This window comes from Ceratotherium simum, chromosome 21, assembly GCF_057802395.1.
Source record: "Ceratotherium simum simum isolate JZ-2026a chromosome 21, ASM5780239v1, whole genome shotgun sequence".
NCBI classification, from domain to species: domain Eukaryota; kingdom Metazoa; phylum Chordata; class Mammalia; order Perissodactyla; family Rhinocerotidae; genus Ceratotherium; species Ceratotherium simum.
The window spans coordinates 35,887,302-35,904,441 of NC_141920.1; the positions used below are offsets into that span (position 1 = coordinate 35,887,302).

The window sequence follows — 17,140 nt, forward strand, 5'->3', positions numbered from 1 at the left end:
CTAATCATTTTTCAAGGAATGCAGTTTTAATTTTGTCGAACAGATTTCATTTAATGGGTGAGCAGCACCACTTAACACCCAATAAATTGTGATTGTGCCTCTTATTCCTCTTGACATACATCTTATTAAAGAAATTAGCTGTTTTTTTGTTTTAAAATCTTTTTTCACTTGATTTCCTCAAAAGGAATTACTTTTTTAACAATAAACAATGGTGTCAATTATAATTATACACCCTGCTTACATACATTTATTGTCTATAGTACACAGCACTCTAGCAGATTCAACCAAAGTAGTAATTAGCATTGATACAGCTAGGCTTAGAAGACATAATAACAAGTGTTTTCATAAAAGTGACGTGAGACTTTTGGAAAGAACCATTTCAAGAATATGGCGGATTTACAAAGAAGCCATGGAAACAAAGCTTTGGGGGTTTTATATAGGGGCACTAGATTAACATTTTCTCTGTTGTACAAATAAGCAATGACTCAGGAAACTAGCCGGAGGGAGAGGAGGGTGTTTTCTCAGCTGATGCTCAAAATATGTCTGAGACCCACAATGATATAGTTGAAACCTTCTCGTCATGAAAACTTAGCCAAAGCAAACATATTTCTTTTTTCTTCTACTCTGTGCCATGGAAGTTTCTCTTTTGGGGGGTTTTATTTTTTTTCCTTTGAAGAATTCTCTTAACATTCATTTTAACTTGATTTCACCACTTTAAACTTTTCCACTGGGCAGGAGAATGTCAACAAATATTGGAAGAAGACTAGGATATACTAGACCTGACACCTCTCAAAAGTAGCCCAAAATGTGGATCCTTGCACATCCACATCTTCGACACTGCATTTGCAGACATTTGAACTATTCCGTAGACCATCCGGGTACCATTTAGTACAGCAGTGCTTTACTTATCTGGGGAAAGATAACTGAACAACAGTTCTTTTGAATATAGCCAAAAACATAAAACAAAACATGAAATGTGTCTAAAAAGTCAACGTAGATGTCCCAAGCCCTAATACTAAAGCTTCTATACTTTGTTAGTTGGAGAGTCCCCTCAGCCCCATGTTACACACAGTACTTTGAGTTGTTATAACCTATTCCAGCATAGTTCAAATTACTATAGGAAATGTATAAAGCCAGCATCACAAACCCCATAGGCAAGAATGGTGATTGAATACTTAAAACAGTGGAGAAGACATAAAAATTAATTTCAAAAGACATAAATTATGAAGCATGGATATAATTCTCTTTCATTTATACACCCATTCATTCATGCACTCAACTCAAAGTCAACAAGTGTGGATTTATTGGCTATTTTATAAAAAGGATGGGACACAGAACTATGAGATTCCACACAAGTTACAGAATGACACACATCCTTTTCTTCTATCTGCTTTCCACAGTACTCCTATGAAGGGATATATGTAGTGTTTTCTATACTCTTCCATCCTTCTGCTCACTGCTTCTTCCCCAGTTCCAATGATTTGGTTCTCATGGACACTGCTACATTCTGACCTGAATAGATTGTTCTAGAGGTCGACGAATCAGAGACCTTCCCAGGATTTTTCATACTGGAAGTGAGGAAATCAGTCAGACTCTCTCTGGTGGTGAGAGGCGCCATATGTGACAACTCTTGGTGGAGCTGGTGGCCATGGGGAATAGGCTGGTCAGTAGGGAAAAAAATAATGTAATCAGGAAGAGAGAGCAGTGAAAAAGCAATGAAGAAAGTCCTCCTGGGGGTCAGCCTGGTGACGTAGTGGTTAAGTTCGCGTGCTCCGCTTCAGCAGCCCGGGTTTGGCAGGTTTGGATCCCAGGTGTGGACATACGCACCACTCGTCAAGCCATGCTGTGGGGGCGTCCCATATAAGTAGAGGAAGATGGGCATGAATGTTAGCCCAGGGCCAATCTTCCTTAGCAAAAAAGAGGAGGATTGGCAACAGATGTTAGTTCAGGGCTAATCTTCTACACACACAAAAAAAGAAAGTCCTCCTGGCATTCAGGCTCCAGGTTCCTGATGATCTTGTATTATAAATACATACTTTTCCTGCAGTTTGTCCAATTTTTCCTTCAATTACAGGAAATAACCCAGTGTCCTTGATAAATTCTCCTATTTCCTAGGCTAGTTTGAGTTACATTGTTGTCAACTGTAGCCGAAAGAAATTTGATTCACATGGTCTGAAAATAATTATGTACCTTTCCTTGATGTTACATCATTTGAGTAATATGATTTTCTAGTGTCCCAGTAGTGATGATACTGGGATGTAATATAACTCCTGATTTTTGTTTTGTTTTGGTAGTTATATTTTGTTTGACGACCATTTCTCTTTGAGTATGAGATAAAGATGAGAACATCTTGACTAGAAATATAAGACTCACATTGCCACCTAATACAGGGAAACTGTACCAGAAAATTCACCAAAATTCTAAATGCTCTGTATAATATCATAATTGCAGTGACTTCTCAGACAGTCCTTTCTGATTTGAATGTAAGTCTTTACAGCTCATATACCGTCTTTCACCATGAAAAGATTCTTTACTGCTCCATTAAGACAAATGCTCAGCAGGATGAATTCTGGTGCGTGCTAGTAGGTGAGAGAAATGTGCTTAGCCAGGCAATGCAATTCTGAATGAGCCACACAATGTTTCTTCTTATTTAGATCCCAAACTGCTCCCCACCTGAGCAGAGGTAATGGGAATGACACCATTATCAGTGACAGCAATAGGAGTTTGCCAATAAATAAAAAATAAATAGAAAGCTATTAAAAATAGTTGGGACCTTGGGGCCGGCCTGGTGGCACAAGCGGTTAAGTGCGCGCGTTCCGCTGCGGCTGCCCAGGGTCCGCAGGTTCAGATATGGGCACGCACTGTCGCACCGCTTGGTAAGCCATGCTGTGGCGGCGTCCCATATAAAGTAGAGGAAGATGGGCACGGATGTTAGCTCAGGGCCACTCTTCCTCAAGGAAAAAAGGGGAGGATTGGCATCAGATGTTACCTCAGGGCTAGTCCTCCTCACAAAAAAAAAAAAAATAGTTAGGACCTTTATATGTTTCACAAATATTAAAATATCTTGTTATAAATTATTTATTCCAGGAACATTTAAAAAATTAATTAAATACAATAAATTGAGGCTTCCAAATCAGGAACTTTGGAAATACCTACATTTAGGTTATTATCCTTTGTCACTTCTTTTACTTCATGAGGGTAACCATTGACTCATAATTATTTATAAAATTATGTATTATAATTATATATATATATATATATGCAGAGAGAGATTTAGTATTCCTTTTAGAATATTTTCATTTCCCCAAAGAATTCTCTGAATGAATATATGTTTTTGAGAGCCGAGGTTACATTCTGCCTTCTCTCTGTGACTCTAGCTGCTTGGTATCAGGGTGCAGCCATGGCCTGGACACCCTGTATGCCACAATGCCACGGGTGCCATTTACAACATGCAGCCACCGTGTGGCACTTTGTTTCTACTGATAGGACTGATATTGACCACTGGCCTGGGTTTGAGGTTAAACTTCAAACAAACGAAAACCCTCCCCTTTTTAAAGACAATGAGCACAAATACCCTAAAAGAAAATGGATTAAGATTATGAACAGGAAATTTGCAGAAAAGAAAAAGTAGAACAGTCCTAACATATATAAAATGATGGTCAACTATGCTGGTAAACCAGGGATGCCAATTAAGACCACTGCAAGGTCCCACATTGCATTCATCAGATTTATAAAAATTTTCTGAAAGTCTGATAATAGCAAGTGTTTTTGAGAATGTGGAAAATGCCACTGCCAATAGGAATGTAGCGTGCCCTTGCCACTTTGGTGAGCAGGTAGCAGCATCTGGTGCTGATGATGTATGGATTCTAAGAATTCATCGTAGTGTTCACCCTAGAGAATCTCTTGGATGTGGCCTAAGGCAACAGGAAGTAGGTTTATGCAAACAAACATTTTTGCAGGAAAATACCATGAATGTCCGTCAATAAAAGAATGGATCGATAGATTATACATTTCCATAGTGGAATAGTATAGTAGTTAAAATTAAGAAACTAGATCTACATGCAGCAGCAAAGACACATTTTAAAGACATAATATTGGTTGCAAATAGCCATTGGCCAAAGGATACATACAATATGATATGATTTATGTAATATTTTAAACATACAGTGGTCCATACCAGGGAGCAGCAAACTTTTTCTGTAAAGGGCCAGACAGTAAATACTTTGCACTTTTAGAATCTCTGTTGCAATTACTCAACTCTGCCTTCCTGGCATGAAAGCAGCCATAGACAATATGTAAATCAATGAGCATAGCTTTATTCCAAGAAAACTTTATTTATAAAAAGAGATGGCAGGCTGGATTTGGCCCTCAGGCCTTAGTTTGCTGAACCCTGATCTATACCGTTCACCTCAGAGTCCGTATGAAAATAGATATGGTATTGATGCCTACCTTTCAAAAGAGAACTTGCTTGTGGGGAGAGGAAGAAGAATGGGATCAGGGAGAAGCACAGCATAAAATTAATCTGCACTGCAACATCTTACGTGTGTATATTTTTAAAAAGTACTAAAGCAAATATGGCAAAATGTTAACCTTTATTAAATTTGAATCTGTGTTGTTATACTATCCTCTGTATTTTAACGTGCAACAGAAATATTAACACTGAAAAAAAGGAAAGACAGAATAAATATATTAAAATATTAACGATAACATGAATCAGAACAGTGGGAAACAGAAGCATCTGCAAGAATGATATATCTTCCAGAAGACTCTGTCTTTGTCTGTGTACCCCTTGCACTCATAAGTTAGGCCAAAAAGTTAAGACATGTGAATTGCCAATGGGAGAAATTTCTCTCTGTTCTCAGAACTAGGAACAGTTGTTGAACTGCTGCACAACAGGTATTTGGATCTAAGGCAACTGTGAAGCCTGTTATGATTGAATCTCTCTCTTTACATTGGTGAAAGCAAGTTTAAATTGAATTTGTGACCTACCTCTATCAAAGTTCCGAGACTTTACACCCGCATTTTGTGACAGGCCTCACCCCTCTCTCCAGCTTATTTCTCCTCTGCCATCATCATCGCAGCGTAGTGGTAAGGTGTTTACTTCATCACCTTCATAGTTTACTTCATCAACATCACGCAGTGGGAAGGTGTTCAGACTCTAGAGGCAAACTTCCTGAGTGAGACTTACAGGTGAGCCTGTAACTAGCTGTGTGACCTTATGGCAATTACTGAATACTTCTGTGCCTCAGTTTCTCATTTGTAAAAATGAGGTGGTAATAACAGAATATCTCTCATAGGGTGGTTGTGAGGTTGTGAGGATTAAATGAATTAATTATTTGCAAAATGCTTAAGGACACTGCCTAGCCTGTAGTAAGTGTTAAATTAGTGCTTTATACAGAATTCAATTAAGTGGATTTATTTATCTTTTTTATCTTGTTTAATTGTATGTATCAGTCATCCTAAAATTTTCTAGGACGATGTGACAGAGAGCACAGTATCTAAGAGTCCTATTTTGGAGCCCAAGAAACCAGTGAGCTAATCCCAAACTGTGACTTTTATTAGCTCTGAGGATATAAATAAGTTTTATAAGTGCTTTGAAACTTTGAATCCTCATCTGTAAAATGAGGTTAATAACAGTACCTATCTCCTGGAAAATTGTTGTAAGAATTAATTGTTATTGGATGCAAAGAATTTAGCTCAGTACATAATAAACAGTCAAACAGTACCTATGAGAGTAATTGATAATTGTGAATCAATTGTTAGTATTATGCAAACACATAAATCCTGTGCCAAGAATGATGGAACTTGAATAGCTTTAGAAATAAAAGTACATTAACTTTGTGACGTGGTAGGAAAACTTGGTGTCTCTGTCAGCACTGGCATTTCAGTAACAGCACCAGAACCTGTCGGGGGAGGGAATTGCAGAAATAATCTTGCAGATGTAAGCTACAGGCATGCGCACTTATGAGCAGAGATTACTCCAGATGAAATTCCGTGGAAGCTGATCTTCAGATCCATTTTCTCTAGTTGGGGTCTTTGTCGTCCCCTCATGAGAAGAGATTGATGATAAGACAGACAATGTCACTTAAGAAGCTTCAGGGTTTTACGAGCAGGAGCTGAACCAAGCTTAGTGGCAATCATCAGAACCTTGTCTCTGAAAGTAGTAAAACAAATCCTCCAGATTAAATAAGAAGCTGTCCTTCCATTTCCATACTGACTAGGCCCCAGCCCTGGATTTATGAGAACACCACCAGGGTAGGACTGGTCTATCCTGCAGCAAAGCATATGTCATAATCTCATGATGAGCCGAGGCTGCTTTGAGCTGCTCTGGCCACATCTCTTTAGCCATGTTGTTCTTAATACAACTGTAAGAGCTTTTTGATTATTCTAAAACAAATAATCAAAATAATTTCTTTATTTGGTTGGGAAGCGAGTAGACAAAAATTAGAATAACGCTTCCTAAAATAGGTCGTGGAACCCCTTACTACTCAAAGTGCCATCCTTGGCCCAGGGATGCTCAAACTTTAATATGCATAAAATATATAAGGGTTTTTTGAAAAAATGCAGATTCTGAGTCAGAAGATCTGGTGTGGAGCTTAAAGTTCTACATTTCTAACAAGTTTTCAGTCAACGCTGCAAGTCCAATCTAGAACCTTGCTACTCATAGCATGATCCAGCATAGACCTCACTTGGGATGCAGATTCTCTGTCCCCTCCCCAGACCTCCTGAATCAGCATCTGTATTTCAGCAAGACCCCCAATGATTTGTATGCACATGAAAGTTTGAGGCGCACTGTTTCTCTAGAACATGGTGAACCAATTCCCCAAGGCTTTGGTTGTACATCCCCTGTTTACACAAGGTAGCTACTTCTGGTACCCAAAAGTCCTGAAATATGTTATCCGGCTACAGCTGACTGTAGCAGTGATCTGCCCACATCTTCTCCCACAGTTTCGCCATTTTCACACGCAACTCCTTGCTGGGCTTTCACTTCCAACAGCAGCACCCATGTCCCTTTGTTGGCTGCTCCTTCTGGATCCTGGAACCCCCTTTGCCTGCTATCAAGGAAAGCAGGATGTACCTGGGGATTTCCATCCCCTCCAGCAGCCCTTAGACTAATGGGCACAGGGATCCCCATCCTCCAGCTCCCTTGCTCCTCATCATAAAACTCAATTTTGTGGTGTGGTCTAGACAGGGAGAGATTAAGCCAAAATTACCATCTGCAGGAGCTTACTTGGGATCTCACCCTTCTACCTTCTTCCCTTCCCAGTCCTGCTCACTCCCCTAAATGTGGTCAGGGAACACTTTGTGATAAACCCATTCTTCATAAGTCCTTGTCTCAGGGTCTGCTTCTGGGAAACCTAAAGTAAGTCACACGCTGTTTTAGCCCAGTGTGATGTAGACTGAGACCAGTATCCAACCAAGAGTTGGGTTATTTCTAAAGTTCTCTTGGTCACTGCTTTATTCCCTGAATCTTTGATTCATCCTGAGTCAGATCTTTTGAATATCTCAAAAGGCTGCAGGAGGCCAATGGATTCTAGGAATTCCACAGTTGGAAATTTAGATGCTCACATTCTGAGAACGTGATGAAAATAAATTATGCTTTACTTTCTGAATGAGTTAACTGTGGCTGTGCATTGAAGGTGGTGATGATGCTGTCCTTCAGCCAGCTGTATAAAGGACCCGTAGAAAGAGCTAAGGATCTAGAAGACCCGCCCTGACCAATGCTGCAGCCACAGCCACCAACTACATGTGGCTATTGAGCCCTGGAAAGGTTGCCAATGCAAATTAAGATGGGCTATAAGTGTAGAATCCATACCTCATTTCAGAGACTAAGCACATAAAAAGAATATAAAATATCTCAATAATTTTTATGTTGATTACATGATTAGTAATATTTTTGAAATATTGGGTTAAATAAAATATATTATTAAAATTAGTTTCACTAATTTTACGCTAATTTATACTTTATTTTACCTTAATTTACACTTTATTTCCACTTTTTTCAATGTGGCTACTAGAAAATTTTAAATTATATATGTAGCTCACATTATATTTCTATTGGACTGGGTATAATAGAGGCTTTAGCTTTCAACCTAAATGGTCAGACCCAGTTAAATCTCCCCAACTCTTCATAATGCTTTCACTGTACCTTTTCCCGATGTGGAATTGGCCCTCAGTAAACATACAAAATGGCACATTGCCCTCAATTATAAATACTTTTACCAATGCATAAATCTGCCATGGAGCTAGAAATGTCTCAAACTTGACCCTTAGCCCAGAAAATATTATACCAGAAACATATTTTAAAAACCAGTGCCAGTAGTTATTACTTAGTTTAAAGTGATCTAATTTGAGGAAATTTTATTTTAAAGCTGTTAAAAAGTTATTCCGATGCTTTTCTGTGTATACATCAAGTTTGGTGGTCAGTTATTTTGCTTTACTCACAGTTCTTCCATGCTGTCTCCCAAGTCCTCCCCAACAGTGCGGAGAGTTCAAGGTCTCCATACTTCTCACCTGGACTATGACAGATTCCTAACTGAGTTCCGCTTCTTTGGTTTCTCAGCCTCAAATCCATCCTCCACGTGGCTGCCAGATAATCTCCCTAACACTCAATCCAGCCCTGGCTCTCCTCACCTCTCACCCTAAAAAAAGGCCTTCAGCAAGATCAATTTTTGCTAAATTATCTCCAGATACCTAACAGACATCAAATACTCTCCATACTCTGGCCCAAACTCTACTTTTTTTATTGCAACTCCCCCTCTTTTTTCCAATTCTTATTAGACTACACCCCATTCCCTCTAAGTCCTGCCATGTGTGCTTTCTTCTGGTTCTTTTCCTAGACAGTTTGCTCTGCCTAGAATGCCCTCTTCCCTCTCCCATCACTCTATATCTCAAGTCCTACCTCAAATGTACTACACGATGGTGTATTATCGGTGTCTTAAGTCAGGAAACCAACAAAACAACAACAGAACAACAGTAGAAATACCAAAACTAGGTGGAAAAGCTGTTGAACTAAAAAACATGATTTCACTGAGGAGAGAGCCAAGTCAAGTACAACATCAGATGATTAGATTACTTAGCTCTCATGTGGTCTTCTCTTAGAGAATCTTTTTTTTGCCCAGAGTGTTAATTGTGTGCTCAAAATCATCACCCAGAATGGAACTTCAGCTTTTTTTGGTAGATTTGCTCTTTTCCATTTTCTTGGGAGCCAAATGAGATCACTGGTCAGTGGTGTGAGGGATGGATTAAGATTAGGAGAGTAGTGAGGGATTGACAGAGCTGTGGGGAGAGAGAGTACTGGATATTGTACGACATTGTAACTGCAACTGGTTTAGAGAACTTCTAGAACTGTAATTAACTTTTAAAGATTCCCTGGTATAGCTGCTCTGGCTTGAGTAGTAAAGTAGGAAGATTATATGTGCAGGTGTGTTGAAAATATATTTGACCATATTTTAAACTTTTCTATACCTCTTTATCTGTGTATAGTGCGAGGAAAATAATAAAAAGTACTCAGTTATTGAAAGGCAACATGCCAGTTCCCTATCAGTAGGGATTTTAAAAAGCAGATAAAAACATTTCCTTAGGAAAGGAGTAGTCACTCAGGGATTTGAATTTAATTATGTCATTTTTACAAAAAAAAAAAAGAAAGAAAAAAATCCCCTTAGGCGTACAAATTGAGCTAATTTATCTTTCTGGTAGCCTAGCTAAAAACATGTGTCTAATGACTGTACAGTATTTAAGCTAATGCAAGTGTGATTTACATTTTTCAGGAATGGACAAATGAGGTTTTCAGTTTGGCAACAAACCTGCTGGCCCAAAACATGTCCAGGGATGCATTTCTGGAAAAAGCGTAAGTAGCTCTAACTTTATTGCTAAGGGTGTTGCTTCATCTGAGTCAGTTTCCTTTCTCCTTTGTGAGTCTTTTGTTTATGCTGCACTGGCTTCTCGCATTGATAAACATAAATTTCCCTTTAGGATTTGTTAGAGAACTCATACCTCCACAGTTTTGAATTGGAAAACTTCCAAGAGAGATCGCTCTTTCCTCTGAGCTACACATTTGTGTTATGCGGAGCTTCCCTGAATGTCAATGCCTTTGACACACAATAAGGAGACACTTCCAAATCCAGGCAGCTGTGCTCAGAACCAAAACTTATCAATTTCAGAGAGTCCTCCGCTTCTACATCTGCCTGTGTCGTATCAATTATTAATCTGAGGAAGAGAATGAACAACATATGGTACTCATTTCTCTAGTCTTAGATCTCTGATAGATGCTACAATAACTTCCCTGCTTACATAAATCAATAGGCCGATGTCCTGATTTCTGCCATTATAGAAAATCACAGCAAGTGTTAGTAAGAAAAGAGAAAGACAAAGAATGTAGAGGAAAGAGCAGAATGAAAAGAAGGAAAGAAAAGCCAAACAGTATTACCCAAGCACTCTGGAATTACACAGTCTTTCTAAAAATTGTTTGACCAAGGAAAATAATGATTTCTGCCAGATGAGCAGCAAGGAAAGATGATTGTGTTCGCTTTGGAAACTGTGGATGCCCAGGAGGTTGGGAAGCCTGGAAATCAAAATCACAAGTGGAAACGTTACGAGGTGGTCCTCTATTTTATTTAACAACTTTGTCTCTTCCCACTTCTTCTGTAAGACATACCCATCATTCCAGATCTAAGACGCCAGGCCACATTTCTTTCTTACTCTTCTATGAATTCCTTTGTTAGTCAGTACGTCATAGACCTTCACTTAAAATGCTTGTCATGTGATCATCCCATCTCCTTAGTTTGTCACCTTGAGGGCCCTTCCTAATGCGCCTCCCTTTGCTTCTTCCTTTCTTCATCCTTCTTTTTACCGTCTTTGGTCTTACCATCCTTCATCTAACAGACATTTCTAGAACATCTGTTGTGCCAGGCGATGTTTGTGGAAGGGGACCCAGAGACAAAGATGTTTTACCTGAAATTTAGCATGTTACATCCAGTAAAGCATCTAGTTGGCTAATCATTATCTATTGCAAATTTCCATTCCTGATAGGTATCTCCCTATAAACAGCTGCTCTGGACATTCTAGAACATGCTTTTTGATGCACATGTTGTAAGCATATACATCTAGATATGGGTCACAGCCTGTGCAGTTTCCTAAAGTGGTGGTCCCCATCTACATACCCATCAGCAGTGTTTGAAAGTTTTGTTGCTCCATTTCTCTATCCACAGGTCCATAAGCAGTTGAGAGATAAATACAGTTGTTATATTGACACAGTGGTGTCCTATACAGCAATAAGAGTGAATGATTTACAACTATAAGCAAAAATAAGGATAATTTCAAAAACATAATACTGAGTGAAAGAACCCAGACACAAGAGAATGTGATTCCACATATATAAAGTGCAAAAATAGGCAACAAAAAGCCTATGTTGTTTAAAGTCAGAATAAAGGTTCCCTTTGGAGGATAGGCTCTGGAAGGGGGCACGAGAGGGGCTTCTGGGAATGCTATTAAAGTGATAATGTTCTATTTCTTAACTCGGGTGCTGACAGCATAGACTTGGACAATTTGTGAAAATTCAGCAAACTGTACATATGCATGAGCCCTTTTCTATGTGTTTTATTCATCCATAAAAAGCTTTTTTAAAATTAAATACTTGTTTTTCTGCTTCTCCAACAGCTATACTAAACTTAAGCTGCAAGTGACTCCAGAAGGGCGCATACCTCTCAAAAAGTAAGCTGCGTGAGCATTTCTCATTATTCATTTTCTTTTTCTCAAGGATTTGAATCCGTGCCATGGCTCTGTTTTGTTTCTCCACTGGTCCAAGTGGGGGCGTGGCAATGCATGGTAACCCGGCCTCCCTCACACTCCATATGCACGTCAGTGCAGCTGGTTTTCTCGGCGAGATTTCCCCGGCTCCCGCTTTCCTGTGGCATCATTCTCAGAAAACACCAAAGCAGGAAGCACAGAGAAGGGGTAGGGGAACCTTGCTGCTAACCCCAAAAACCATCTGAGATTCACATCTCTTCTAGGAATGGAAATTGGGCGACCTCGGTGCCTGTTTCTACCAAGATGATACCAGCCTTAAAGCAGGGGTTGCAAACTCAAATGTCAACAGAAGCCAGGCAGGGAACTTACCTGATGAATTAGGCCAGGAGCAGGAAGAAAGACCAGAGTGAAACCCCATCTAAAGGAGACAGTGACAACTCAGCTCCACCATCCTTCCCTATGGGACTGGTGGGCTCTGAATGCTAGGTTTTCTAATGTTGCAATAGAACCTATAAATCCAAATTATTATATTAAATTGTCCAGTACTTAAATTATATGTTTTAAAACTAAGTTACTTCCCAAAGAAAGCACATCTCTAGACCACATTCAGCCAAAAGTCTTTAACCTTTGACTTACTAGCTACCAGTGGGCTCCTGTTCATTATAATTTTTAAATTATCAATAATAATTTATACTATTATTAATTACTTGTTTATTATTAATAATATTAACAACGCATGCCTTTAGAGCAATGGATAGCAGCAAGGGAACAGAGTTGTCAAGGATCTTTATAGTGCTTAGTATTAGAGGCTACTTAGTGCAATGTCTTTTAATTGGGTCATCAACATTGTCTCAAAATATTGATTTTATATTAGGCACTTTGATTGTGTAACAAGCACATACATAGATCTTTCAGAACACATATGCAGATGCATGGAGCAATGTGTATATTTTGATTCTTTAAAGATGAATGATAAAGGAGTTTAATTCAATGGAATATTCCAGTTGGCATCATCTACAAGTGTTGTGATCCATATGCCTTTTAAGCATCTCTGATGTGTTATGCTTTCACTTCACAGCATATACCGCTTGTTTTCAGCAGACCGGAAGCGAGTTGAAACTGCTTTAGAGGCTTGTAGTCTTCCATCTTCAAGGGTAAGCATGTTGCCTTTCTAAACTTAGCACTGCTAAATAGCTCTGAGTAATCATACTCAAGTATATCTTGCCCCAAATTTACCCCAATTTTTTTTTTGTGCTGAGGAAGATTCGCCCTGCACTAACATCTGTGCCAATCTTCCTCTCTTTTGTACATGGGTCTCCACCACAGCATGGCCACCAACACGTAGCGTAGGTCTGTGCCCAGGAACCGAACCCTGGCTATGGAAGCAAAGCGTGCCAAACTTAACCACTAGGCCACGGGGCCACCCACCAAACATTTTTTTTAAATTAAGAAGTCCATAGGACTTATTTGTTAATATTTACAATATATGGAATCACTATAATTATATTTTCTTTTACTCCCATATCCCCATATTTTCATCTAGAAAGACCCTTGATCTTTGTAAGTAAAAAAACAGTAACCATCTAGTATAAAAAAAGTATTGGCCAAAAAGTATTAATGTCATCAAGAATTTAAACTTCTCATTAATAATAAATTCCTTCTTGACATCCCTTGAGATATTGGATAATGATTATGGATTATAATTAAGAAGATTTTGAAATATTAATTTCATCTTATACCATCCTTTTTAAATGTCTAGTTTTAAGATTTATAAGTTATTAAGCAATTAGTATGCTAGTACATATTTGTAAATAAATATATTTACATACTCTGCAGGGCTGTGCTCAAAAAGTTTTTGCTGAGAGGGATGCAGGATTGAAACAGCTTGGAGACCACCTCCTTTGTTCATATGGTGGTCAAGTAGGTGAGAGGCTAAGCATGTAACAGGCTTTTTTTTATGCCCCACACATTCGAGTCACTCAATACATATTAACAACCTAAAATAAAGTAATTTGCCTTCATTTCAATGCATTTCTACATACCTGGCTCTAAAACAATTTCTTACCATTGTTACTAGAATAACTGAGCCTATTGCATAAAACCTTTTTCTCGTGCTATATGTAGAAGTCTGCTTTCTGTTACAAATGATTTTTATCCTAGTATCTAAGCAACAAGTAAGCACTTCCCAAGGATAACACTTATAGGAAGAAACTTTGAGCCTCTTGAAACATGCTGGCAATGTTCAGATTGTACTGAATGAAGTTGAGAAGCCATTCTTAAACTTATGATTAAATTATGAAAAGTATTGAGTGCTGTTATTAAATTCATCAGCCAATTCTTGTTGCGAATGCTTTTCAGAAAACTGAAGTTTATTAACAACTTTGGTTGGTAACAGAAAAAAACAATAAAAGAGTGCCTCTCCACTCTCGGTTTCCTGCTATAGGTGGAAAAAGCTGATGATGCTGCAAATACAGGGCAGAGCTGAGGAAAGGCTCCCAAAATGTTTTAACTTTCATTTTAATAAGCAAAATGAAATGACTGCAGTTGCTTACTGTTGCTCCTTCGTTAGATGCTTTGGAGTAGGAAAGATATAACAGTTAAGGTCCTGTTGTTGACTCAACAAATATTTCTTGAGCTCTTACTGCATGCCCTCAAGCACTGAGAATGTGGTGGTGAACCAAATGAAGTCCCAGGATTCAAGGAGCATAGAGTCTCTGGGAGTGCTAGAAAAACACATGGACTGACCTGTAAATCGGAGGGAATGCTATGAGCAAAAGGAATGGAGTGCTGCCATTGAGAATAGGGAGCTTATTCTAGAAAAAGAAAACAATGTGTGCAAAGCCCTGAGGCTGGAAAGAATTTACTGGTTTGAGTAACTGAAAAAAAAACCTTGCATTTAAGCATAAAAAGAAAGCGTGAGAGGTGAATTCAGAAAGACGTGCAAAGAATTTGTTTTCCTCTGCAATTGCTCCTGGTTTTACCTTTACTGGATAATGTCCTATGAATACAATATCAAAAATTTTAACTTATTATAAATCCAGCTAAGGGAAAGAAGGAATAAAAAATGAAGCTGAAAAAGAATCGAATCCATCAACTAATTCTCTGTAAATTGCAATTTTCTAAACAATTGGATTCTGGCAATTCAATCAATAAATATAAATTGAGGTTTTACAACCCACTATGTCTATTATAGATTCACAGTTTCGAACCAGTGTCAACTGGAGACATTTTAAAAGGAAAATGAGATTCAAATAACAGGAGTTATGTTTAAATTGAAAAAATATTTATCTTTAGTAAATTAAATGTTATGAAAATTTTCTGAAAATAAATTGGAGATTTTTAAAAAAAGATAATGAACCTCCGTCAAAAAGTTTTGAAAGATCATTATTCGTAGTAAAGTGTACTTTACTTGGAGGACTTGTAGAATTAGAATGCTTTAAAAAGATCTAAAAACCAAAGACAGTTTTGGAACTAGGAAATAAATGTTTCTGTGAACTGACTTTATTTTAAATCCTTGTTATAATGTCATATCTACAGAAGAGTGGCTCCAGAAAATATCCGCTAATTAGCAAAAAGATTATGGATATTCTGACAAGAGGTGTTTTAAACACTCCCCAGAAGAAAAGGTTACATAAATGGTAGATAGTACAGCATATCTGGGAGCCTCATTTCATAGCCAACAGTCATTCAAACTCAATTTAATTGTGTTCTGTAAATAGATTCTTAAAAAAAAAAGATATGTTACCAGAAACACAGTGGATATCCTGTTGAAATTTTTTAAACATTATCTTTGTGCACATTGTTAGGGATAATTAATGCACTTGAACTTGTATCCTGGCCAACACGATACATTGGAATAACACATTCCTTTAGACAGTATTCCTTTAGAGATTACAGTTGCTTGCCAAAGTTACCTTAATTGTTGAAAAGTAGTACTGTATCTAAAAAGAGAGACAAAGCAATTACTGTTCTTCTATTAATAATCCAAACATATTATCCAGTGAGACCTTTGAAGATCTTTGAAGACCTTTCCATATTCAGAGAATTACCACTTTACCCACAAAATTTCTGAGAACTGAAAATAGTTTACTTGTACCAAATTCCTTTTGATTTAAGACTTATTAACTTGAAAAGAGCTCAGAGACATTTGGAATTGTATTATAGTCTTGGCATGGCATTGGCATATGTATTTGCATTTTAATGAAGTAGATAAGGAATAAATCCATGTATTTGTTTTAAAAACTTAAATTTACTATAGTTATGAACATACATGTTACCCCAAGGAAAACAGTGATTATTTTGGATTTAAAGAATACTGTGGTTAAAATTTATAGAAGAACTTCTTCTCCTAGGATAACTGTAATATGTTGCCTTTCTCCTATGCTGTACACCTGGCATATAAATCAGAAATATAATCATTTCTGCAGCTGTGATTCTTAAAATCACCATTATCAAAATTCCATTTTAAAACCACATTAAGTATTTGGTTTATTATGACTAGTTGACTTGTAATTATTTCATGTACTCTATGGCTAACTCAACTTTTGATTTATAGCTTTAGAACAGAAATATTGAGAATAGGTTGAAACCTTGAATTTACTGGGAAATAATCCATCAATTTGTCAAGATAAAATCTGTAAGTGGACTCTTTATTCATTAGAGTCTGCTGCAATAAATTCATATATTTTTAAATAACAGTTTTCTGAATGTTAAATATCTGTTTATTATAGAATTATCTTTTAAATCTAGAGATGTATAAACAAGAAAATACAAACCACATCCAAAAACTGATGTGAACATTTAATTTGCTGCATTACAGTATGAGTTATGGAATCAAGCAACTTGGGTTCAAAACATAGAACCATCCCCCCCTCAACATTTGGGACGTTAAACAAGTTTTGTAACTTCCCATCTCCCTAGTGTTCATATCTGAATGAGGGGACCACTAACCATGCCAACCTCATAGAGTTGACATGGGATTAAAGGAAAATATTCAAGTAAACCTCATAGAACTATATGCTTGACATACAGTAAGTGCTCAATAAATATTAATTCTTGTTATCGTCTGTGTATTTTTACATATGCGTATATATGGAGTTTTTTTCCTTATTTTTAATTTGGCATGTGGGTGTGTCATGACCATTCCATTTCTATGGAATCTGAAAATGCAAATGCCATCAGTACTACTAGCAAGTTTTTTTTTTAATCTTTTCCCTTTTGATATTTTTTGTATACAAGCATAGAATTGAAGCAACTCCATTTTTAAAGTTTGCCAGTACTTTGCAATTTCTGGAATAAGTGAGCCTGATTCAGACTATCTCAATTAGTGGCCTTCTTAATTCTCCCTCCAAAGATTTCTAATAACAATAGCAATAAAGAATCACTAACAATC

General features: G+C 37.5%; 1 protein-coding gene across 2 annotated transcripts in view; it reads left to right on the top strand.

Annotated features, from left to right (window-relative positions):
- The window catches only part of PLCB1 (phospholipase C beta 1), a 684,700-nt gene that overhangs the window by 461,389 nt on the left and 206,171 nt on the right, over positions 1 to 17,140 (top strand). For both annotated transcript variants that reach the window (XM_004433764.3, XM_004433765.3), the window contains exons 5-7: positions 9,771 to 9,850; positions 11,659 to 11,712; positions 12,827 to 12,902. In XM_004433764.3, coding sequence (XP_004433821.1) covers positions 9,771 to 9,850; positions 11,659 to 11,712; positions 12,827 to 12,902 — 210 coding nt within the window. The remainder of the gene's footprint in view (positions 1 to 9,770; positions 9,851 to 11,658; positions 11,713 to 12,826; positions 12,903 to 17,140) is intronic.